At 30.8% G+C, this 26,450-nt stretch overlaps 2 protein-coding genes across 2 annotated transcripts; one reads left to right on the top strand and one right to left on the bottom strand.

The window, feature by feature from the left end:
* The first annotated feature begins 9,498 nt into the window (after positions 1-9,498).
* LOC141690874 (uncharacterized) lies at positions 9,499-10,326 on the top strand. Its single transcript, XM_074495631.1, has one exon. It carries the CDS (start codon positions 9,499-9,501, stop codon positions 10,324-10,326), a length of 828 nt encoding a protein of 275 aa, XP_074351732.1.
* Positions 10,327-16,042: 5,716 nt separating this feature from the next.
* LOC141692693 (amino acid transporter AVT1C) lies at positions 16,043-22,836 on the bottom strand. The gene is made up of 13 exons (XM_074497608.1): positions 22,691-22,836; positions 21,726-21,917; positions 21,021-21,337; positions 20,382-20,596; positions 19,545-19,568; positions 18,832-19,012; positions 17,937-18,156; positions 17,534-17,669; positions 17,049-17,072; positions 16,797-16,941; positions 16,588-16,631; positions 16,415-16,477; positions 16,043-16,275 (listed from the first exon to the last, which is right to left on the bottom strand). Exons 2-13 carry the CDS (start codon positions 21,899-21,901, stop codon positions 16,180-16,182), a joined length of 1,641 nt encoding a protein of 546 aa, XP_074353709.1. The 5' UTR covers positions 21,902-21,917; positions 22,691-22,836; the 3' UTR covers positions 16,043-16,179.
* Positions 22,837-26,450: the final 3,614 nt, after the last annotated feature.

Below are 26,450 nucleotides of genomic sequence, written 5' to 3' on the forward strand. Positions count from 1 at the left end.
TAGAGGATATACAATAATTTTAAAATTGGTATAAAATAAAAATAAGATATTTATTGATAGTTTCTCTGCTTATAATGCAACTAAAAAGATATAAAAGAGGCTATACAATAATTATAAAATTAAAATAAGGTATTACTACGACTGTTTCTCAATTTCATTTTTGACGACGACTCGTATTCTATTAATAAAATGTATAATAGAAATTATGTTTATTATTTGTTATAAAATTGAAAATAACATGAGGCATACATGGTTCAACTTTACAATATTTTATCATATTAATAGCATGCTATATATGGATGTAAAATATGCATTCTTCACGTTCTTTAAAATTGTAATATTTTATATCATTTATGTTAGTATTTTTAACTGCTGTTTTGATTGTAAAGTTTAAAATATCTACTATTCTAAAATTTCAAATTTTGAATTCTAAAATTTTTTACTACTTCTCAAAATATATTCTGCTATTATTTATGAATAAAATTTTGATATTAAATTTAGTAAAATGCAAAACGTCTCATATCTAAGAAAATATGATCTAAAAGATAACATGATATAAGAAATATAATATTAATATAAAAAATAATGTTATCGATATTGTATTATAATAGTCGAAATATTAAAAAAATTCTACTGGATCAGTATCTGTAATTGATTTTCATACTAATTATCTTTTTAACTAAACAATTTCACCTTTTCTATTTTCTCCCTTTGTCAAAAATTATGGAGGCTTCTTTTTATAAAGTAAAATAAAAATATTATAATTACTAATAACTAATCAATTTTTCAATTAATACATTAACTTTTCTATTTTTCTAAAAAAAGTTTCTCCTTTTCCAAAATTAATATAATTTTAATACATAAAATAAAATATTAATGAAACAAAAATGCATAACTACCTATATTTTTGAACTATGAAGCATTATTTATTTTATATTTTATAACCAAAGTACTTATGTTTGTAAACCCACATGATGAACGTATCAAAACTTTTGAAAATTTTAAAACTAAAAAATTTCATGTATTAATTTTTTAATTCAAATTAAATATAAAAAGATATTTACAATACACCATTATAACTTAAATTTGCATTTAAATAATTTTATAATAACCTTTTAACTAAATCTTCACTTGTTATAGTTATAACAAATAAGAGAAATAATATTGTTCTCCTCACAAACTCCAAACCCATAATTTAAGCTAGAATTAACACATAAATTTATATTTTATGAAATAAATATTTGTTTAATAAATATTAAATAAATGAAAAAAGTCAAAAGTTCCATCTAATTGTTTTTCATTAGAATCTAGGATAAACTTAGATAACAAAAGTTCTATTAGTTTATACAGGCTTATTTTATAATATTTTAATCAAAATGTTACGTGTTAGGTAGCTACTGTCATTAATATATATATTGAGACTTTTGTATTAAAGAAAACTTAACTTTAGACTTACTTTAAAAGGGGAAAAAAATCCAACAAATAGAAACAGTTTGTGTAATAGCATCTTTGCAAAAATTGGTTAATTAGTTTGAAATGATAATAATTTTTATATAAAATATTAAATTAAATTATAATGAACTTTCGTTAAAATATTATGTCATAATTATTCATTTAAAAGGTAATAAATGTGAAGTTTTTTGTATATAGTATATTTGTACTTTTTACTTGTTATATGATTACAAAAAAAATTGTAACATTTTTTATTTAAAAAACTTACTACATGCTGTATTTTCATAATTCGCCCATGAATAAAATCGAAGATAGTAGTAAATATGTATATTATTCAATATATTAAATATAAATAAAAATTATTAAGATATAAAGGAAAGCTTGTTTTTACATGAACTTTTTTATTTTTTAAAAGATGTCTTGTTTAAATTATAGTTCTATTTACTAACATCTTCCAAACCAAAAAAACATGTCAAGGGTATCCCTTGCTGCATTAAGTTTAAAGTCATTTCTTGTCCCTGACATTTTTTTTGAAAGGCTAAACTATCATATATTGATAGAACAAAAGAAGCATCATAACACCAATGCACAGGGCAAAAAGGAAAAAACACTATACTTCTATAATACTATAAAGGAACTACTATATTAAATTCCTAATGCAAATAATACATCTCCTAAAAAGCATGTTGCGTACCCATTTTCAAATATGAAAATTTCAGTTACCACATAGTGCACATTAACTACTTCAGTAGCCTACATCTCTTTCTTGAGAAGTGAAAAAAAAATGTTTCTTAGCTCTGCGGATCTCTACAGTTCAATTAAGACTCCGTCAAATCTCCCCAGTTCTATTAAGAATGTTTTATGTTGGAAAGCAAGCTCCTTTGTAAGATAACCCATTTGCCAAAAGATCTACCTACTGCGGCATCAAACAATTCCCTAGCTTCCAACACTTCCTCTATAGCAACTATTCAATTAAACAATTAGAAATAAAGTATTTTCTTATAGTCACATATACTCGGAGAAATATTGAACACCTCTCGTGCTGGAACTCTGCAACTTTACAAAAAGCATTGATTAGATATTTGAAGGAAGATATTATTAGAGAAAAACCGTTAGTAACATTCCCCTAGAAGATTAATTGCATCTTCTGCTCTCTATTTTCACGCAAAAAACTTATCAAATTATTGTATGCATCATGCATTAGGAGACACTTATCTTTCTTTCATTTCATCTATCAGTTCATACATTTCATATATTTGAATTTTTCTACTCAAACCACGAATTAAAAAGTTATAAGTTATTGACTTCTTCCCACATCACTTATTCATCCGTATCCTTTGGAAGATGAAATGCGGATCATAGCTTTCCTACCTGAAAAAATAATGTATGAATATATTATAAAGTAATGAATAAGGGTATAACTTTCTTTTCATCATTTCAATAAAGTTCTTTTTAGCTTCTTGAAGCCTCTAATCCTTGGATAAAGTATCTATTAAGATTGAATAAGTGACCAAGTCAGGCATGCATTTCATTAGTATCATTATCCTTGCATTAGTTTAATAATACAACACTTCGGCTGGTGAAGGTTTTCTTACACACAATATTAGATAATAATAAACCATCTTGCTATCTAGAGTGTTCAGAATCATGACTTAAATTAGTTGGATAGTAATCATTTAACTGGGAGTGTGGCCCTTGATATAGAAAAAATTGTGCTTGTTAGAAATTGGGGAGAAGATGTTAAAAGAAGTTGACCTGGAGTATACTGTTGAAGATGGTATTTAGGTGATCATGGAATCAAAGGACATATGTAAATATCCGAGTGTGTTTATATTCCTGAAGTCCTTGTATTCTTGCCTCAAGAAAAACTCTGAGTGGCAACAATGAAAATAAATCCTTCTTGAGGTTAATTCTGACCTTAAATGATTAAATGAGAAAAAATCATTGTGAAACAATACTTTTGAAGGCAGAATCTTGGTTCCAGGATTCTTGTTATTTTTTATAGTATAATTTTAATAAAATTATTTTAATAAATATATTATACATAAATAAAATACAATTAACATAATCATCATCTTTATTTTGCTTTCTCCAACAGATGGTAAATGCATATACTTCTTATAATTATTCATTCTAAAACAAAAAACACTTGAGCAACTTAAAAGCCTACATTACACAAATGTTAAATGTTTGTATTGTGTAGTTTAGTGATGTGTTTAAGGAAGTAAAGAGAGAGGGAAAATATGATAACCCGAGGACCCATACTGACCTTTTCGGTTTCAGCAAGGTAATTTACACCATAAGCAATGTATGTCTTTGGACCCAAATGAAGTTTAAGTACATCAGGTGACAACTTCACAACAAGATTGAGAAAACCATCCCTTTGATCTTTGTATGCCTGGAAGGTAATGCATTAATAAAATTGTCACAATGGCGGGGCAATAAATCTTCAAACTTATTTGATGGAGGCCACTCATTTAATTCGAGCATCCGAGAACACAAATTTGCATAGGTTCTTCCTTCAACATAACCATGGAGAAACCCGCAAGTATGAATCTCAACATGTTTATGGAAACATAAATTAGACTTAAGACGTGCTCTTTTCGTAGAAATGAATAAGATCTTACACCGGTCATTTAATTAAAACTTAATCGTGATCTTATTTCATCCTGAAATTAAAAAAACATGGATCTTAAAAATATTAGTAGGTCACTTAATTTTCTATAAATCAATAAAGTAAGTAACTTAACTACCTGACTGAAGTGCAGATGATAATCTCGAAGCTTTTCGTCGCGCCAATAGCTCATTGACCATAAAATGGCTTGCATCAAGTTCAAATCTGATTCAGAGTCATCACATTCAATTTAACATATTAAGCATAATATGTGTTATTTGTCTTTCCATTCAATATTTAGAGTAAATAGATGTTTCTGCAGTTTTACATAACACCAAAAATGTCCAACTGATGTGCATTCCTTATATTATTAGTTGGGATAAATATATGGGATAAAGTTGACTTACAGAGTTTAAATATATCCAACATGTAACCTGGAAAATTATAAATTACAAAGTAATTTTTCTTTATTTTATAGCTATTTCAGAATAAATGTGTATCACATTGAACAAATTGTAGGTCATAAGAAACTTTCAAAAAAAAACTCGCACTAAAATTTTAAAGATCTTTATGCAGGATTCCAAAAATCACATGATTTAAGATATGCAAGTCAGAGCTGAAAAAGAAAAGTTGACCAATAGAAAAATGGTTGGCCAGCATCAGTTTTACACCACTCCTCATAATAAAAATATAACCTAGTCATGTATCAATCCAATGTTGAAGTGCCAATTTTTGTGCTTTGTCTAATATATCAAGTGTTTTTTTTTGAAAACATAGATTGTAAAATATAAATTAGTCCATATACAATTCTAAGTGCTAAAATTGCATCATCCTCGCAACTGAAACATTCATTAGTTGAACTGTTCCGAAAATATAGTATCATATTAGTTTACTTTGTTGTTTAAGTCCGACTTTAGAGATCTTATTGACTGATATAAGTAGCCCATCTATGAGGCTCATACACTTCCACATATTGCAATCAACATAGTTTGTATATATTGAGGCTATAAACTTGTAAACAAATGAAACTCACAGATTTAGTAAGGAAGTTTGATGGAAGGTCAGTCCATGTGAAAGATTTCTCGACATAAGTCCATTAAATGTTAGAATACATATTCCGGTATAGACATTATATCTACGTCACAATTTTATCATATTATTTATTAGTATTATCAAATTGATATTATCAATGTAAAATATTTTACCTATCAAGGTTGAAATATATAAAATCAATTGAAGACTCTGTCAAAACTTTAATTAAATATGTAATCGATAAACTAACATATAAACCATTAGTAATATTTAAAAGAGAAAATATAATACCTTCAAAAACTACTTTCAGAATTCACAAACTGTCCACCAAGATTAGCACCCATGACACCAAGATTAAAAACACTTATGCGCCCAATAACACCAAGGCTGTTAGTGACTGAATGGATGATCAATTTATCAAGCCATCTATGTCATATACTCTGTCATATACTGCCCTTCTGTGGAGGTGCATTTGACTTTAAATCTCTATCATTTTCTTCACATTCCGAATCATCACTATATTTCAGAAAAATCATCAAACATGTCATAAACAAAAAATATACATTTTAATAATTAACTCAAAATTAAATCATGAAAAAAACTTAAAAGAAAAGATAAGGTTATAAAAGTATAATATATAATAGATGATGTCAAAGATTACTGGAGCTAACAATGTCATTAGCATCTCTGATCATAGTATAAAGCAAATCAAACAGACATCTAACATCTGATCTGAGTAGAAGATTAATGAACAGTTATTTTTAGTAATCTGTTAAGCTTGGGGTCAACCCTAAGTAAGTTGTATTGTTATCTAAATTTATATTTTGTACTTGTAATACTTAAAGTCTGTAAAAATGCAAAGGAGCAGACTGGAGTCTTTTTCCTAAAATAGTATCAAGCCTAAGGATTCTATCTGAAAGAAGATCAAGAAGATCATGCCTCAGAAGAATTTTGAAGAAGTTTGGAGTTGAATAAATCTGTTTGGAGAAAAATATTCTAAGTCAAGATCTCTACAAGTCACAGATTTAATGTTATAGAGAAGTCATTCGAGAACTCCAGAGAGTACCGACGAATGAGCAATATCTACTCAACGGATGAGCTATATATGGATGAGCAACATCTACTCGATGGATGAGCAATATCTACTCGACGGATGAGCTATATATCTACTCGACAGATGAGCAATATCCACTGGGAGTGAAGAAGTCAGGAAAGCTACTCGAGAACTCAAGAAGATATCGACCAGCCAATTTTAAAGAACTGGAGATTGGTGATATCGACAAGTCATTCCTTCACTAGAGGACTCAGAGTTATCGATAAGTCATAGTGAAGATATGAAGACTAGAAATCTCGACAAGCTGAAGACCTTTACAAGTCAAACTCAATATGGAGTGATAGAGATCTCGATAAGCCTATGTACTTATCGAGATGTCAAGTGTGCTACTAATTCAAACTGGAGATCTCGAGGTACATTCTCAAAGTACAGAATTGCAGATCAATTCAATATCCAAGATAAACAATTAACAAACAATCCAACAGCTGGATTGACAAGTCTACAAAAAGCAGCTTGAAGAGTGTGCAAGATCAATGGCAAAGATTAACTGACATAGAAAGATTAAAGTAAACACGGGATGCTAAAGATATGCTAAGCCAGAAATGGAAGATCTGCTTTTCTATAAATAGAAATGACAAGTGACAGTTTAAAAAAACTAATAGCATGTTTATTATCCACTGTGTAAACCAGCAGTTAACTGAGTTATAAAGTTAACACTGGTCATCTAGTTAGATGTAACAATTTAGATAAAATTTCTTGTATCACTCTCAAGAAGAAGCTGGGATCTTTAACATCAAAGAGCTAAGAAATTTTGTAGCAAAACAATCGTAATTTTTAATATAAAAATTAAGTGAGTTTTTGAAGATTTGTGTTCTTTATTTTATGCAAGTTTAATTTCTGCATGAACACTTTTCTATACAAAATTTAATTTACTTTGTTCAACCATTAAGCCTAAAATCAAAAAAACACATTCACCCCCCCCCCTCTGTATGTGATTCATTACCTAACAAAAAGTAATATCGTTGTCTGGAGAACTTACTTGATTTGGATGAACCCATATATCATCTATGTGATTTTAATAACTATATTTCACCATAATCGTACTAATAGAATTGCACAAATATGAAAATATAAGATGAACTGATTGTGATATATGAATAATAAACCAATCAAATGACATGTATAAACAAAAATTACCCAAACATATAAACACAAATATATCTATACACGCTAAAAATATATATATTCATAGACATATAATAACTAAGAAGAAGAGGTGAGAGAATTATTGAGAATTAAATTTTTAATAGATGCAATGATAGTCAGAAAATACACACACAAACCTGTACTAACACTTTCGAAACAATTGGTGTATGATCAATTACAGCTTCATCCTGCACAAATCAAATAAATCATACATAAATATACGAATATATATAAAAAAAGGCTACAAAAGAAGAAGGAAAAAAAAATTAATGCTTTTGTGTATGTATAACCATTCTTGGGAGAGATCTGAGAGAAGATATACAATCTATTACGATTTTGAATTCAAAAAATTTCAAACTTAATATTTAATTGCTACAATATCTTAGGCAATATTTTAGGAAAAATCACTAAACTCCATCATCGTTTTAAAATACCTGAATAAGAATTTGAAAATCAATCATATATAACATGTACAGATCAAGATAAACATAAAAGTACATAGACACATACCTCGTTCATGGAATCAAATTATTTACTATTGGTATCAATTTATTCACTTTCTGCACAAAATTAAATATACATCGTCAAAATATAAGCATTTCACTGAGACACCAGATCAAGCAGTAGGTAAACATATATTGATTACATGGCACAATTAGTCAGAGAATATCTTAGGCAAAATCACTAATTTTCATCATCATTTTTAAAATACATTAGGTATAGATTAAGATAAATGTAAAAGCATATACATACCTCCTCAATGGTATCAAATTATTTACCTGTTATATCAGTTTAATTTTTTTCTGCACAAATCAAAGAAAACTAAATTATAAATATAGGTAAGCAAAGAATTTGAAGATATTTACCAAATTAACACATAATATCATATATTCAGGCACACATATATACATATACATACCTGAATTAACACTTTTCGAATTAATTGATTTAGGGTTCATCATCGTTTCTTATGCATAAATCATCCAAATATGAATATATATATATATATATATATAAATATAAATATACAAACAATATAAAAATCAAAGCAAAAGACTTATTAAACAGAGATAAGAGATAGAATAGAAATAAATAAATAAATAAATAAAAGATTGACTGTGAGATAAGAATTGAATTTTAAAAAATTGATTGTGAGAGATGATAAATCATGAATATATTGATTTCTGTTGTAAATTGATTGTCATATAGTTAGTCAATATTGCAATAGTTAGGCTATGCATAGATTTGTAGAAATTATTACCTTGCATTTAATACTTGCTCCCTTTGTTTTACTATAAATAGATTGCATTTGTGAATGAAAATTTTGCACCGAGCAATTATTTCTATGCTCATATTTCCCTCCACTCTTGCTCTCTAATTTAGTAGCTCTTTTATAGTTACCATTATTACTATTATATTACAACACGTTATCAGCACGAAGCCCTGCCGAAACTGAGAAGGTATAATTTTAATTTAAAAATGCATATATATGAGTAGACGTGGTTACACCCTCTACATATAATTTTTATATATCTATGACCGAAGTAGACGTGGTTATATCCTCTACTAATAATTTAAATATATATGGCCGGAGCACCGCCTATTAAAATTATTTTACGGTACCATTTAATTTTGGGTAATACCGAAGTATAGTGGGAACCTTAATTTATAAATTGCACAACTATCGGATAATAACTTTTTGCCCCTAACTAACTTATGCAGGATTGTCCACTTTAATTTATTATTGGTCGGAGATAATCTGCATACGCAGACGTCCGTATGGCGGGTGAAAATCCATTTGTCATTTTATATATAGATCTGTTTATAATATCAATGATAATAATGATATATACATTGATTATTGCATACTTGTTAACGCACCCGATTAAGTAGGATTTTATGTAATATTTACATTTGATGAATTAAAATTTAATAATTTTTGTATTAATTCAGATTTAGTATGACAAATATTACAAGCTTGTCGTTCGTTTCCTTGGACATTTCGGGCGATAATTATTTATCATGGGTACAAGATGTAAAGTTGCATTTGGGTTCAAAGAAATTAAGCGATACAATAAAGACAGAAAATAAATCCACGGCTGAAGAAAACTTTACCTCCATAATTTTTCTCTGACACCACATGCATGAAGATTTAAAATCTGAGTACTTAGAAGTCGAGGATCCTTTTATATTATGGGAAAATCTAAAGGATAGGTTCGATCACCAGAAACTAGTTTATCTACCTGCAGCTGAAAATGATTGGGCTAATTTAAGACTTCAGGATTTTAAGAGTGTCCGAGCATATAGCTTTGCTTTGTTCAAAATAAGTTCAAGGCTTATTATGTGTGGTGAGAAAGTTACGGAGAAAAGAAAAATCGATAAAACACTATCAACTTTTCACTCCAACAATATCAACTTAGCAGAGATGTACAGGGAGCGCAAATTTACTCAGTTCGGGGATCTTCTATCAACTCTCCTCGTTGCTGAACAGAATCATGAATTGGTGATTAAGAATCATCAATCCCGTCCAACAGGATCTGCCCCATTACCTGAAGTAAATAACATGTCATTCCAGCCGAATGTACGTGGAAAAGGGTATAGAGGTGGACGGGGCCAAGGGCGGTACCGTGGACGAGGTCGGAGCCATGGGCATTTTCGTCCATATAACAACTCTGGTCACCGGAAGTGGCAATCTGAATCACAGAGTAAAAGAAAGGCATCACGAGCAGGAAAAACTGAAAATATTTGTTATAGGTGCGACATGAATGGGCATTGGACACGTAATTGTCATACCCCAGATCATCTTGTTAAGTTATACCAATCTTCTCAAAAATCAAAAGAGAAAATGGTAGAAACAAATTTCGCCAACAATAACATAGATGATTTTCCGAGAATCACAACTGGAGGAATAAGCATTAATGGTCCGAATGAACCTAACGAAACTCCCATATGGGAGGCTGAAGATTAGTTTCATATAATTATTATAGTAGTGTGTATTGTGTGCTTTATTTTTATTTGAACTATGTAGTATGTTATGTTCTTATCAAATAAATTATGTTTCTTAATTATATACAGAATGGATTCTGAAGATATATGCATTGCTGATTGTGGTACAACTCATACGATTCTACAGAACCAAAAGTATTTTACCCAAATAACCAAAACCAAAGCTCAAGTCGGAACGATTTCCGGCGTATTTAATATAATCGAAAGTTTTGGAAAAGCTAGTTTCGTCCTACCTAACGGTACCCACATACACATTTCTAATGCATTATATTCTAGTAAGTCTACTAGAAATCTTCTTAGTTTTAAAGATATCCGACTCAATAATTTTCACATCGAAACTACCTCTGAGGCTGATAGAGAATATCTTCTTATTACTTCCGCTAATCCTAGCAACAAGAAAATCTTAGAAAAGTTTCACTCACTTTCCTCAGGATTATATATAATAAAAATTAGAACTATTGAGTCACACAATGTCGTTGCTTCCAAACTCATAGATCCAAAATCTTTTACACTTTGGCATGAAAGATTAGGTCATCCTGGCGTCTCTATGATGCGTCGTATTATAGAGAATTCTACTGGTCATCCTCTTAAAGATTTTAAAGTTCTTTCCAACAATGACCTTCCATGTTCAGCATGTTCTTCAGGAAAATTGATTACTCAACCTTCCCCTACTAAAGTTCAGCTTGAAAGCCCAATTTTTTTAGAAAGGATCCAAGGGGACATATATGGACCTATACACCCATCATCTGGCCCATTTAGGTACTTCATGGTATTAATCGATGTCTCAACTAGATGGTCTCATGTTTGTCTTCTCTCAACTCGTAATGATGCTTTTGCAAAATTACTTGCCCAAATAATCAAATTACGAGCTCAATTCCCAGATCATTGCATTAAGTCAATTCGTTTAGATAATGCTGGCGAATTCACATCTGCAACTTTTGTCGATTATTGCATGTCTATAGGAATCTCAGTTGAACACCCAGTTCCTCATGTACATACACAAAATGGGTTAGCCGAGTCCTTTATCAAAAGACTCCAACTTATTTCAAGACCGCTGTTGTTGAAAGCAAAATTACCTACATCCATTTGGGGTCACGCTATACTTCATGCTACTAATATTATTAGGATTAGACCAACTTCCTACAACCAACATTCTCCGCTACAATTGGTACTTGGTCAAGTTCCTAATATTTCTCACTTCAAAATTTTTGGATGTGATGTATATGTACCGATTGCTCCACCACAAAGATCGAAGATGGGAGCTCAAAGAAGAATAGGTATCTACGTTGGTTTTGATTCCACATCTATAATTAGATATCTGGAGCCTCTAACCGGAGACTTATTTACCGCAAGATATGCAGATTGTCATTTTGACGAGTCTATGTTTCCTCCCTTAGGGGGAGATAAACATTCAAATAAAGTTAATCCTGACATAACATATAATGCATCAAGATTATATTTTCTAGATCCACGTACCGGTCAATGCGAACTTGAAGTTAAAAGAATTATTCATATACAAAATATGGCAAACCAAATTCCTGACGCATTTAACGATTCTAGAAATATAACTAAATCTCATATACCTGCAGTAAATACTCCAGCTAGAATAGATATACCAATTCAAAAATCAGATACAAAAGAATTGGTCACAGAATCAAAGCCACGCCTGAAGCGTGGTAGACCGGTCGGTGCAAAAGATGTTGCACCACGAAAAAGAAAAATAAAGAAAATTGCCCCTGAAGTGGCACATGCTCCAGAAGAAGTAAATACCCCTGAAGTGGTATTATCTCCTGAAGAGATTCCAGTCCCTGAAGATACGGGATTAAACAATCATGAAATTTCAATAAATTATGTGCATGATATGAAATTATGGGATCGAAGTAAAGCCATAATCGATGATGTATTTGTGTATTCCGCAGCATTGGATGTAGACATAAATTCTGATCCTGAATCACAAAGTGTGGATGAATGCCGTCGAAGAAAAGACTGGCCAAAATGGAAAGACGCAATCCAAACAGAATTAAATTCACTGCGTAAAAGAGAAGTATTTGGACCTGTTGTCCAAACACCAATCGGTGTGAACCCTGTTGGAAATAAATGGGTATTCATAAGAAAACGAAATGAAAAAAAAATGAAATTATGAGATATAAAGCCCGACTTGTAGCACAGGGGTTTTCTCAAAGGCCTGGCATTGATTATCAAGAGACATACTCGCCAGTGATGGATGGAATTACTTTTCGTTTTATATTAGGTATGGCATCTAAAGAAAAATTGGAAACACGTCTTATGGACGTCGTTACTGCATACCTGTACGGTTCACTTGATAGTGAAATTTTTATGAAAATCCCAGAAAGGTTAAAAATGGACAAGTTCAAGAAACCTCGTCATATATACTCCATTAAACTTCAACGATCATTGTATGGACTGAAACAGTCTGGTCGTATGTGGTATAACAGACTTAGTCGTTATTTACAAAAGAATGAGTATATTAGTAATCAAATTTCTCCATGTGTTTTTATCAAAAAATCACAATCTGATTTTGTGATTATTGCTGTATATGTGGATGATTTAAATCTTGTAGGAACAGCTACAGAGGTTGATGAAGCTGTCATATACCTAAAGACAGAATTTGAAATGAAAGATCTTGGAAGGACAAAATATTGCCTTGGTATACAAGTCGAGCACTTGTCATCGCGAATTTTCCTCCACCAATCTACATATACAGAAAAGGTTTTGAACAGATTTTACATGGATAAATCTCATCCATTGACTGCTCCAATGGGGGTTAGATCTTTAGAGCCTGATAAAGATATATTTCGACCACGAGAAGATGATGAAGAAGTTCTCGGCCCTGAAATCCCATATCTTGGAGCAATTGGTGCACTTATGTATCTTGCAAATAATTCAAGGCCAGATATTGCATTTGCTGTGAATTTATTGGCTAGATTTAGCTTTGCTCCGATGGACAGGCATTGGAATGGGATCAAGCATATATTTCGTTATCTTCGTGGAACAATTGATTTTGGGTTATTCTTCCCAAAAAACTCAACATCTCAGCTGATTGGATATGCAGACGTTGGATATTTGTCAGATCCTCACTTTGGAAAATCACAAACTGGATATGTATTTACATATTGCGATGCAGCCATTTCCTGGAAATCCACGAAGCAAACTACAGTGGCAACCTCAACAAATCACTCGGAACTCATTGCAATTCATGAAGCCAGTAGAGAATGTGTTTGGTTGCGGTCTATCATCAAGAATATTCAAGAATCATGTGGATTACCGGACATCACAAGAAATCCTACTGTCTTGTTTGAGGACAACACTGCATGCATTGATCAACTTAAGGAAGGATATATCAAAGGAGACAGGACGAAGCACATTTCACCAAAATTCTTTTACACGCACGAGCTTCAAAAGAATGGAGAAGTTGATATAAACAAATCCGATCATGTGACAACCTTGCAGATTTATTCACGAAATCATTACTGAATTCAACATTTGGTAAATTACGACATAACATTGGAATGCGTCGACTCAAGGATTTGTTGCAACAAAATTTAGAGAATGATTAGTTTTCAAAAGATAGATTGTACTCTTTTTCCTTCGCCAAAGTTTTTATCCCACTGGGTTTTTCTTTGACAAGATTTTAACGAGGCAATCTATGATGCATACTATCATAACAATCAAAGGGGAGTGTTGTAAATTGATTGTCATATAGTTGGTCAATATTGCAATAGTTAGGCTATGCATAGATTTGTAGAAATTATTATCTTGCATTTAATACTTGCTCCCTTTGTTTTACTATAAATAGATTGCATCTGTGAATGAAAATTTTGCACCGAGCAATTCTTTCTATGCTCATATTTCCCTCCACTCTTGCTTTCTAATTTAGTAGCTCTTTTATAGTTACCATTATTACTAGTATATTACAACAATTTCACATATAAGTATTATCAATTAATGGGTTATCATGTTTTAAAAGCATTATCATGTTTAGAAATAATACAATTCAAAAAAATTCAAAATATTCCGTTGTTATAATTAGGGGGCAGTTTAGGTGTATAACTTGATATGTTAGTTTAGTTTCTATATGGATTAAATGGATTTAAATGTGAAAGATTCATGGATATGTGTATAATATAAAGTTTTATGTGTAAAAAAATAAAATCGATCATGGGTCATGGGTAAATTTATGGGTAAATCATATATGGATAATAGTAGTCTTTAAGATTATATAAATATATATTCTTGGGTGCAGACTTTTTATATGATGTGTAGTTGTTTTCACTTTCTTTGTTTCAATTTCTCCTATTTTTTTAGAAATTCATAGATTATTAAATAAAATAATTTAGTATTATACATTTTTTTACAAAAATATTTTGTGTTGCAATAAGAGAGGAAGAAAGGTTGTTGATATACTGTATAATAATTTTGATTAACAGTTTTTCATAAGTATAAAATATAAATTCAAACCTATATCCATTATGAACCCACTGTCTTCATTATTTTGTTATTAATTTTCTGTACTCAAAAGGCGAAACCCATGCCTGCAGCTGCAGGTCAGACCCTCGCCATTTTGCATGCCTCTTAGCAAGGTACCCATGAATAATATTTATTCATTTTCTCGAATCAATTGTCTGGATTATTCATTTATGGAATTTAAAAATACGACATTTTTTGCGTTGTTCCTCTTATATTCGGACTGAAATTTTTTATTAATTCACCAAGGTTCTATTGCATACCTAACACTATTCATGTTTTCCTCTGTTTTCAGCTCTTTCTTTAAAATTTTGAATCTGAGATGGACTTAAAATGGTGGCAGTATATTGTTCAACTTAGAATAAAGTGTTTGCAGCAGAACAAAATCCAAATATCTCAGCAGAATAATGATATACATTTATTAAGATTTTAAGTGGTTTTCTTGGTCTGTAAGCTAATTTGAATTTGGATTGAAGACTGTTCTTAATAGTACTCTTTACTCAGGCTTATGCTGCATTTGGTGGATGGTGTGTGTGCTCTGACATTGGACAGACTAATTACACTTCTGGAATCTGGAGCACCTCATCAGCTATCAATTGTAGGACTGGGTAATGGGGAGCTGATTCGAGCAACGAGTACTCAGTTTCAAAGATGATGTCTTCGCAAAATGAAATGATCTTTAACAAGAATCTAGGCAGGAATTCGAAGAGATGATAAATGTAGGGGGTGCAACCAAGTTCCTTCCACTGTCCAGCATTGTTTTTTGTTTCAGCAAAGTACATTTTCATTGTCAGACAGAGAAAACTTCACGGCTATATTGTGAAGAACAATTGAATAAAGGGCATTGGGGGACTGCATAATGGAGGATACTCAACTTGTCAATAGAATGACGGCTTGGACTTGAAGAAATGCTAACACATATACAAGTTTGTATAGCCCTGACGGATCATCATGAAGCTGCGCACTAAGCATCATTAGCTGAATACTTGATGATGATGATGATGATGATGATGATGATGATGATAGAAGCGTGAACAAGCTAAGCTGAAATTGTACTTTGAAGCAGCAGCTTAGTTATTCTGTAAAATCTGGATCCACCAGCTTAAATTATGTTTCCAAACACCACAATTTAACTATTCTCCCAAATAGATATAAACATTTTTATTTATGAGATACTGTATAAATCTAGGATGTAAAAGCAACACCAAAACTTTTTTATATTTCAAGATGTTCCTTGGCAGAACACAAAGAATACAGTTTCAACATAGAAGTAAAATAAATATAATATCGTTCATTGGCAAAAATGTTTATATCAAGATGTCCAAAATATTTAGATTAACTCTTCTATGATCTTTGATATGGCTGAATAGCTTCCAAAAGCTGCTGAAATGGCGCCAACCGTAATTATCAGCACACAAAAAATTCCCTGGGGATTGATAGTTAAGATATCAGAGGCGGCAAAATTGAACAAGTGATATATAAATAAATCAGAAAACAATAACTTAATTAAAAAAAATTGCCACTATAAATCATATTGCCTACATCCAAAATGTTATGATCAGTACCTGAAAGCGGGTAATTTTTCCCCTCGCGATGCTCAGAAAGCAAATGCAAGGAAGTATCAAGGTCTGCAAGAATGTTTTATTTATATAACATTGTAATTAATTCAAACTATAAATGTAGTAGCTGAAAGCAGGGTGTGTATATAATTTTTTTATTAATAACATATGTTACTTACCACTAGCATTGTTAGCAATGATCCAATCAATGACATAACCAGACCTGCAACATTTAGACACATAGAGTATTTTGTTGATCATCATCTAATATTCTGATTATCATCATCATATTACATCAAAGTATTATTTGGGTCAAACTTCTTGCCAATTTTTACACAAACATTTGCACCAAAATGAAGAAGAGTACACAAAAATCCTGATTACTTACCGAAAAATGGAATGCTTAGGCCTACAAGTAAAGTTGAGACTACCAATGATGTTCTGATGATGATTGAGTACATGTGCTGCGACTTGTGATGGTTTGAAGGTATCAATTCTTCCAGACTCATTGCCACCGGGGAAATGGTCAGCGCATATGTACTTCTTATTAAGGACAACATAATTTTTATTATTCTAACATATTGGTCAGAGAACTAATTGACCAAGAAATATAAAGAATCGGTACAATTGCCAGAAAAGGATATTTGGTAAATGGATTAACCACCTGTAAAAGAATAATAAGTACACAATAAGATATGATTCATATTCCCCATGGTATTCAGAATTTTAGTTAACACTTGACTAATAGTAGCAATAATAACATTATGGTAAGTAATCAAATATTAAAGGCAATAAAAATATTCCGAATAGATTCGTTTTTTACCGGAAAGCAAACATTGCATAAGGCTTAATACATATAAATATTATTTGAAAAGGTGGTAATACTTTATGTTGAGTTGATCGCAGAATATGGAGACTATATACTGAACCAAGTAAAAAGGAAAAGTTACAAAGACCGACTCGCTTTAGACAAATTTTGACCCAACACGAACTAATATTTCAGAAGTTGAAGATTTTTTATTTTTGAAATTTACCTATTCATGTAAAAATGTGACTTGTACATGCAAAGTTGTAACTGAAGATATATGGACTCTTGGTAGAAATAACAGATCAGATTTTTCTTACCGTAGTCCAGAGAGCAATTTTAGAAGCAACCAAATCATGGGGCATGTTAAGAGTAAACTGTGACTCTATTGATTCTCCAAACATCAGATATCCTACCACAGCAACTCCAGCATACAACACCGTACAGATACCAAAGCTGCAGTTAGAATAGATTTCCAGTTATTTGAATTTCAAAACAGATTAACATTCACACACATAGTTCTAAAAAGTGTGGTAAAGTCAAATATGAAATTAATGAACTAAGAACCTAGTACCGCATAAACATGCCTTCCGTTTCACAGAAAGGATTCTTTGAGCACATTTTGTTGTTTCTTTAAAGAAAAACTACTAATACAGAATGGAAATGTGTTTGACCAAATATATGCACAGTAGTACCCAGGGAGTTGGCTGATTAAAATACTACCTAGTTAGGAGAACAAGAGGGAACTGGTCACGTTTCTCCATTGATGTGTATATATTTGGAAAAACAGCATGTCCCGAATAGCAGTAACCATAAAGACCAAGGGCTACAGGAAGAGTAGAGAGGTTCAGACTTGTTCCTTTGGCTTTGAAACCAACCTCGTCAATCACTCCAACCCAAATCAAGCAGAAAAATACCAATATTGACGCAACAACTCCTCCAGCTGGATACAAAAAAACAAATAATAACCCGTCAAGAACCTGGTGATATACACTATAAAAAGATATAGCATAAACTGAAACTTACCAAACACGCAAAAAAATTGATGGACAAATATACTGATACATCTCAGCTTATAAGACATCTAGACTTGCACCTTTAAAAAAAGATATTAATGTTTAAAGTTCATATAGCAATATCTCTAAATAATTAATGACTCCAAATAATAAAAAAGAGTCCCAGGTGTCAGGCATAAATCAGGTGTTTGTATGTCATGCAATGATCACTGAAACAAGTCGGAGTTGCTTTAGAGAAGCAACGGATTCCTACTCTTAAATCCTTTATATTTTATTATCACCTGCTTTTCAGAGATATTTTCCACAGTTGAATGGGCAAATTAATGATATAAAAACAACAGAATCTGATATAATAATCAAAGATTGACACTCTATATTTATACTTCTTATTAAAGACACTCCTTATAAGGCAAAACTACATCAGTGAAATCATTTGTATTTCAAGACAAATTAATACTGACTTTTTAATTAGCAAAAAAAATTATCATACTAACAGCTGTTACAATACGTTAAAAGACCAATGAAAATGACATAATTTTAGTGTTTTCTATATCCATATTCATTGTGTAGAGTTTTGTTTACTAGAACTTGAAAATACTTACCGGATAAGTAGCTGAGAACACTTAGGTCCCGGAGCCAAACCGTGGGAAGGACAGCAAGGGTGGTTATTAATGCAAACAGATGATGTGAATTTAATTCAAAGCCTGCCAAATTTAAGTGTGCGTATGGAAACAGAGATGATAGATTATCGCTCTCCAAAATTATATATTCCACACAACAAGCCTGCAAGGAGAAGAATGGAGTTCATTTCAGTACTCTGCAAATAACGATATTTAGACGTTTGGGCAAGTTTATATAGGAAATTTACCCATCAATGAAGTTATAAACCATTACAGAAAGCTATGATCTATTTTAGGACCAGAAATTTGTAATACTTCATATACTTCCTAATGAATAAACAGCCCAAAAGACAACAAACTTTTTTTTAGAAAAAAAAAAATTGTATGGAATACATGTAAGCTTTTTATTATGGTCAAGGAGCCACCTGACTTTTAGGCCCAATAAAATATTAATTCTGGATCAAGTTGAAAAAATGGACGAGGTTGTAGTTATTCGATGAACCTACTCAATAGTATTCTAATGCTTTGACAAGAATTCAACAAAAATTACTACTATGTAGTAATCTTAATGTATAAATTGTAAGTTGTACTAATAGTGTTGCAAATATTCAAACTTTAGATAGTTCCTAAAGCTGAAACGGACAGAAAAACGGGGGGAGGGGGAAGCTTTGATAAGCAAAGGCGGATGTACTTACGTATAATTCCACATATAAGATTATCTGCAAAAAAAAATCACATAGAACAGTCAGAAACATGTTATTATGTATGAATTTAAATATCTTGAACTTTTCATCCAACAAAAGTTAATTATCATTCTTCCGTTTCTCATGTTTTCCAGTTGATCCAATAGAAACTTGGCACAATCACTTTCCAGTCTTCTACTACAATTTTAGTATTGAAATTTTCATCTTCTGGTAATATCACGTTAAGGAAATCGGTATATTTTGAAGGCAAAGTTGTGCATCTTATTATACTTTTACTCATAATATAGATAGCTTTCGTATTTAACTCTTAATCTTTTTTGTTTTTTTATATTCAATCCTTTTATTAGAAGAATCACATCCTAGAAATAGGCATGTCCTTTTCAGTTTAGTTGTTATTGCAACAATATTCTTTATCCTCTAGACTTATACTATTCAAAAGTTTATCTACAGTTTGTTAAGTTTTTGAAATTCAATGTTTACTTAGCAAACAAAAATGTTATGCCAGACAATGACAACCTTTTTGGTTATGTTCTAATACAATTAATTACAACTGCAAAAGATCTTTGGAAAGGGGGAAAGATTTAAAACTAACTGGCCTGTGTACAAAGTGTGGTATACAGATGCATTGGGAGAGGTAGAATCAGCCAAGTGGAAAAGCATTAATTCTAAGATGTATTGCAAATACAGTCTCCAAATTAAATATCTTACTCGAATTTTAGGTAATTAATAATACGAATTCGAATAAAAATGTATAAGAAAGTATTTAAAAGTCAAGCATAGAAATATATTAACAGAAAGCAATGTGAATTTTTGTTTCCGAGGACCTACAGAGATGACAACACGTCCCACTGTGCCAAAGGCCGCCTGCCCAATGTCCGGGTATGTCTCAAGACCTGGATGACTATCCAAGCATTTACGCAGGAGAAGCCCCGTGTAAAATGATAGGATTCCAAATATGAGCAATAAAGAAAGCCCAGCCCAACCTCCTTGTTGGACTGCATAAGGTGTAGAAAGTAAACCAACTCCACACAAAACATTAATACCTACATGACATAAAATGACCTTAAATTATTTGAACAATGTTTGGCGCCCAAGATTTTAAGATGTGAGATGCTTAAATAAGAATTTAGCATGGAGATGTATATAATTGGGCACACCGATACTTTCCTAAAAAAAGGAACTCAAAGAGTGGAACCTGAGGACAATATGATTAACTACATATGCAATATCAAGATTTACTGCAAGATGCATCCGTCTAAAGCAAGGGTGAATAAGCCTTAAAGCAAAGAAGCATTCATTTGGTTGAAGAAAGTTCCGATAACAGGAGTTTAAAGAGAAAATGACTTACAAAAGTTAATTAGCTAAAACAGAGTGTAGTATTAGAGGATTAAAAATCAGTATGAAAACGAAATCAAACTTTACAAATATCCAAATTATTGGCAGCCTATATTGGATTGACAAACTTACCGTTCAGCACAGCTTGGCCAAACGAACTTTGTCCTGAACCTGGAAGCTGATGCAAATCTTTGGATTTCTGATCAGGAATCACTTTCTTCAAAGAAGATGTCCTTGATGGAACAGGAGGAAGGAGGGAATGAGAACTGCGTCTTTGCTGAGGTTCATCTTTTGGTATCAAAGGTTTACCGTAGCTGGGCAATATTTCGGGAGTATGCCTCCTTGTAAGTGATGAGGAAAGAAACGAGCTGCCCAATCGCGATAACGCAGGAGTTCCAAGAAAGTTGAGGCTTGGTGATTGCACGCTACTATATAAATCAATTGATTGCCTGAAATAATTTTTAGATGATGTGACTTGTAAGAGCTATATACTTGATAAACCGTTGCTCAGAGAGACAGACCGAACGTAGAAAAAGTTAAAAACTTTCATCAAAGCATAAGAAAAGGACATAAATATATTTCCAATCCAAAATTTATAGAACTCAGATGGAAATAATAAGGAATAAATCACCGCTAAATTAATATGTAACACCTTATCTTTGCAAATTTACCGGTAACAGTCATAAACTAGAATTGTCTGTACTAGTTCTATGTGCTGAAATCATTAGGTTTAAAATTTGGACAATTCCCCTACCAAATGGCATCTTGTATTCTTTGAAGTTCAAGGTAAGATCTTAATAGGTTTAAAATTAAAATGAAATAAATCGAACTCATCACCTGTAACTTTGAGGCCATGCATTACTTAAAGAATTGGGCTTGCTCTGTTGCTGATCCTCATTTGAATAGCTAGAAGAATCGGAATCAGCCTCATCATCCTCATCTTTATTGTCCTTAATTTCTTCATCCTCGTCACTGTCTATATAAAAACTCTGCTCCGAAACAGAATTCTTCATTTCAACGAAATTTCACCTGAAATATCAATATACAAACACACATGTATAAAATTAACCTGTACTGGATACTTTTCCTTAGTATACAACCTTACCAAAATTGACCAAAAATAAATAAATGCCCTTTTTGGATCAGTGAGCAAGAGAAAACTTCAACCAAATCAAAAAATTAAGAAGTTTACTGTAAAACAACTTAAATAATAGTCCAAAATTAGATACACTAGATTAAAACACAGCGACCAGTCTCTTTAAGCCACTTACAAGTTTCTTGGTAAAGAATCTGCAATAATATCTATTACTAACATGTGTTGAATGACCAAAAAGCATAAAATAATAATCGGTCACAATGTCATTCCCAATAATCACCATATCAACAATTAAGGAAAATCTTGAACACCAAGCTAAAATAGATTTATTTACATTTCAAGAAAAAGTAATCTCTCTCTCTATCTCCCTCTCTCTCTCTCTCTCTCTCTCTCTCTCTCTCTCTCTCCCTCCCTTCTCTCTCTCTCTCTATCCCTCTCTCTCTCCCTCCCTCTCTCTCTCTCCCTATCTCTATCTCTCTCTGTCTCTCTCTCCCCCTCCCCCTCCCTCTCTCTTACACACACACAAACAATGCTTAAAAAGATCTTAGAGTACAAGAAACAAGGAGCTGCGGTTGGTACAGTGTTAACTCTGTAAACTACAATATAATTTTGACTAAAAGATGAACACAAATACTAACACTCACAAAGATAAAAACATAAATGTAGAGAGTTATAAACACAGACATGAGAGAGAGAGAAGACATACTGAAATAAAGGTACAGAGCTTTACAGGGGCAATTAGATTTGTTTTGGAAGCTTTATGAGAAGGCTTTATGACAGACAAGGGGCTTCACTTCAGCTTGTCTCTACACTCCTTGGTTTATATGCTACTTCTGATGTGTCACACATATGGGCACTTCATGTAATTGGGCAATTAATCATTAAATTATTAACTATTTTTTTTGACAGGAAAATTATTAACTATTTAAATGACTAGAATAGGAAATGATTCACTAAATGATTCAGTAAATGAATCACTAATATGTTTGCCTAATATTTTATATGGTTCTTCAAATCCACATCTCCTCTTATGTCTCTGTTTTTTTCTTCCAAAAAACTAGGGTACTGCGCCTTTTCAAAAAGATTCATCTAATACACATACACACATTTAAATATATTATTAATTTTGAATCTGAAAATGTAAACATAGAAACTCAACCTTTTTTTAATTTTTCATAGATATGGTTGGAATGAAAGATAATTGAACCCCAATTATCTCATCCTTTTTAAATTAGAGCTCAATTTTTAGACAAAATATTTGAGGATATGTGTGTTTAACTTTTAAGACTGAGATGAATGCTAGTCCTAAAAAAAATTCTAATTTTTTTAAGTAAATGTGACTAATATATTATATTGATTTTCATTTTAGAAAAGTTGTTATCTCTTATATGATAAATAGTAAGTATAAATAAAATTGTAAGATATAAAAAACATCTATTATATATATAATACCGCAACATCAAGTTTTGGGTAAACATTTTATTCATAATTAATATTTTACCCTTGTACCCAAAACATTTTATTCGTAATTACCATTTTGACCCTGTATTTTATTAAATATTAAAAATTGTTGCTTTGAATGGGAATCGAACCCAAGTCACCTATTTGTAACTTTAGCATATCAACCACGTGAGTTAGTGACACATTTGTGTAACTTTTGATAATATTAAGTGTTGAGATAGAGGTTATTTATTTACATTGTGTCTTACTATATATTTAATTTGATATTTATTTTAATATATCTATAAAATATAACGATTTGAGACTTTATTAATTAACTCATTTCTATATACTAGCTTTATATTAGGGCAAAACAACAAAGAGTACATGTATTTTCATTGTACAACTTTTTATTTATAGTTAAATTTAGAGTTCATAGACAATTTTAATAAAAAAAATCGTTTTAAACCCAAATTTCTTGTGTAACATAGCCAACTTATTATAATCAATGAACCGAAGCATGATCTTCGAATCATAGTAATTTTAAAAATATATTTTTCTCTATAACCATCGAAGCATGTTAGCCTCTTTATACGAATTTTATAAAAGAATAATGTAGGATATTCATAAGTATAAAATATACAGTATCGATAGACGAACATTCGATAAATAAATAAACTCATCAAATAAATTAATAATCTCGGTAAAAAAAAAATTACATTTCCGAATGTATTCATTCATCGAGATTTTATTGTACACGTTTGTGATTGTTCTAAGGATGAGCAAACCCGAACCAAAAATTGAAACCGAAATCAAGACCGAACAAAACTGAACCAAACCGCACCATTAAAAACCAAACCAATTAATAACCAAACCAAATAAAAACCGATCTGATAATATGGTTGCCGTTTGGTTTTAATATTTTTTAAACCGAATACAAATCGACCGAACCAAACCCTTCACAAATTTTCAACACATCTGTAATTCACAAGTCAATTGATTACCCTCCATTTTCATTACTTTGGTAATTTGGTTGATTACTTTTTTTACCATTAAAATTGACGTATAATTTATATATGTCTTATAACACAATCAAATAATCAATGTTTATCCCAGCAGGAGCAAAATGGCAAGGGGATAGGCCGGTACAAAAATAACTCGGTACTTTTTTTAGTCATCTATGGAAGAAGGTCGTAAAGAAATAGATTTGAGACGAAAAGATTTAAAGAAGAAGATTTTTCTCTTTACTAAAATATATGTATATCCATTCACGATCTTATAATAAGAGCAGGGGATAATTCTCTATGAATCGATAATTAGTTAAAAATTATGAACATAAAATCATATTTATGAATAAATAATTTAGAATCAATCTATACCCCCGTAAGCACATAATACGTGACGTCGAGTATGCCCACGAATTGCATGGAGGAAGTAATTAATACAGCTGATACTTGAACATGGTGAGAAGAAAAAAAAAACTCTTAAAACAACGCATATAACGATCATCGCCCATTTCACGATAATTTTAAAATTTTTATTACTGTTAAAAACTAAAAACATCTCGGTATGAAATGTTTAGCTATCATCATTAATAATAATCATGCTCTACTTCAATGATCTAGATCAATTCTTATTGCGTAGTTAATTCAAATCATTCATTTTAAAGAGTAAAATGTTCGATAAAGAAAATTAAAATAATGTTTTTCTTTATATAACAATCACTTTGAATATTACATGTTCTTACATATTTTTTTATAAATATACCCATATCCTTCGGCTACAAATATTTGTAAAATATATATTTAATAAATATTAAAATATTTAAAAATTAGTAGATGCACGGGTTTAAGAGCTAGTTGCATATAATATTGATACAAATGATCGAATTATTTTGTTAAAAAATTACAAGCATATTCCATATTTTACAAAATTCAAAACTTTCTAAGGATGCTTAGAAATCTAATTAAAATGATAGGAGGATGAAGTATCAAACATAATATTAGTTTATAAAATTATTTATAATTAATCATTTACATTTAATTTTTTTTCAAAAATTCTTTTATTTAATTATTTAAATAAAAATTAAAATATTAGACATGTAAAAAAAAGAAATTAAAATGTTCTAAAGTTATTCTCCTACATTTTCCAATGAGGCTGGACGTATCTTTGGAGTTTGAGAAATGTCTAACAAATTTTCTTCTTATTTTACAAATCAAACAACATATATCGACTTTAAATGTCTAAAATTTATATTTATTCCAGAATTTGGCAAAATAACAATCCCAAAAATTATTATTATTTTAGTAATAATGGTTAGAGAAATGTCATGCAGCAATCAAAATCCATCATATATTATTTGCATCATTTGACAAAAAATTTGTGATTTTAAAAACGCTCTATATTCTTATTTTGTGCACCTATATCCAGTATATCAGAAACAAATTAAATGTTAACCAAGATACACTGTCTTGTGCCATGTGAATTTTATATTTTAGATTATTGGTTTTAAATTTAAAATAAAATACTTTTTTTACAGATTAAATAATATTCTTTAATATGTGTGAGCTGTTCTACCCAATAGGGGGCCTCAAATATATTAGGGGCGCTTTCTTTTTAAGTAAGTGTATATGTATTTAGGGATGATAGGCAAATTTTTTTTATTGTAATAAAAAATATTAAAAGTATTGTACATTCAATTAATTTTAATTTTTCTTTAATATGTCATGTAAATTAAAAAAACACTAATATAGAAATCATGTTAAAATCAATAAACGTTTGCATTGGAAATTGTTATATGTGCTTGAAGTATATAGTTTTACCTGCTATTTTAATGACATCATTGTAAACTACTAGTTAGAGTTGTTATTTGACATTTTGTTTATTACTGTTATATATTAAAATTGACATGCATAACTTCTTTCTCTTAGATAAATTTCTAGTATATAATATAATATATTAATATTAACATGTATAAAGTGTTGCTTTTAATTAATTTTAGTCATGTAATGAAATTATTTTATATA

This window comes from Apium graveolens, chromosome 10, assembly GCF_009905375.1.
Source record: "Apium graveolens cultivar Ventura chromosome 10, ASM990537v1, whole genome shotgun sequence".
Lineage (NCBI taxonomy): Eukaryota > Viridiplantae > Streptophyta > Magnoliopsida > Apiales > Apiaceae > Apium > Apium graveolens.

Bases quoted from the DNA above. Each gene is read 5' to 3' on its own strand.
- LOC141690874 (XM_074495631.1), top strand. From the start codon at position 9,499: ATGCATGAAGATTTAAAATCTGAGTACTTAGAAGTCGAGGATCCTTTT.
- LOC141692693 (XM_074497608.1), bottom strand. From the start codon at position 21,901: ATGAAGAATTCTGTTTCGGAGCAGAGTTTTTATATAGACAGTGACGAG. The intron at 19,013-19,544 runs GTAAGTACATCC...TTCTCCTTGCAG, and splicing joins TCTTATATGTGGAATTATAC to GCTTGTTGTGTGGAATATAT. The intron at 18,157-18,831 runs GTAAGTATTTTC...TTTTGTATCCAG, and splicing joins TGTTCTCAGCTACTTATCCG to CTGGAGGAGTTGTTGCGTCA.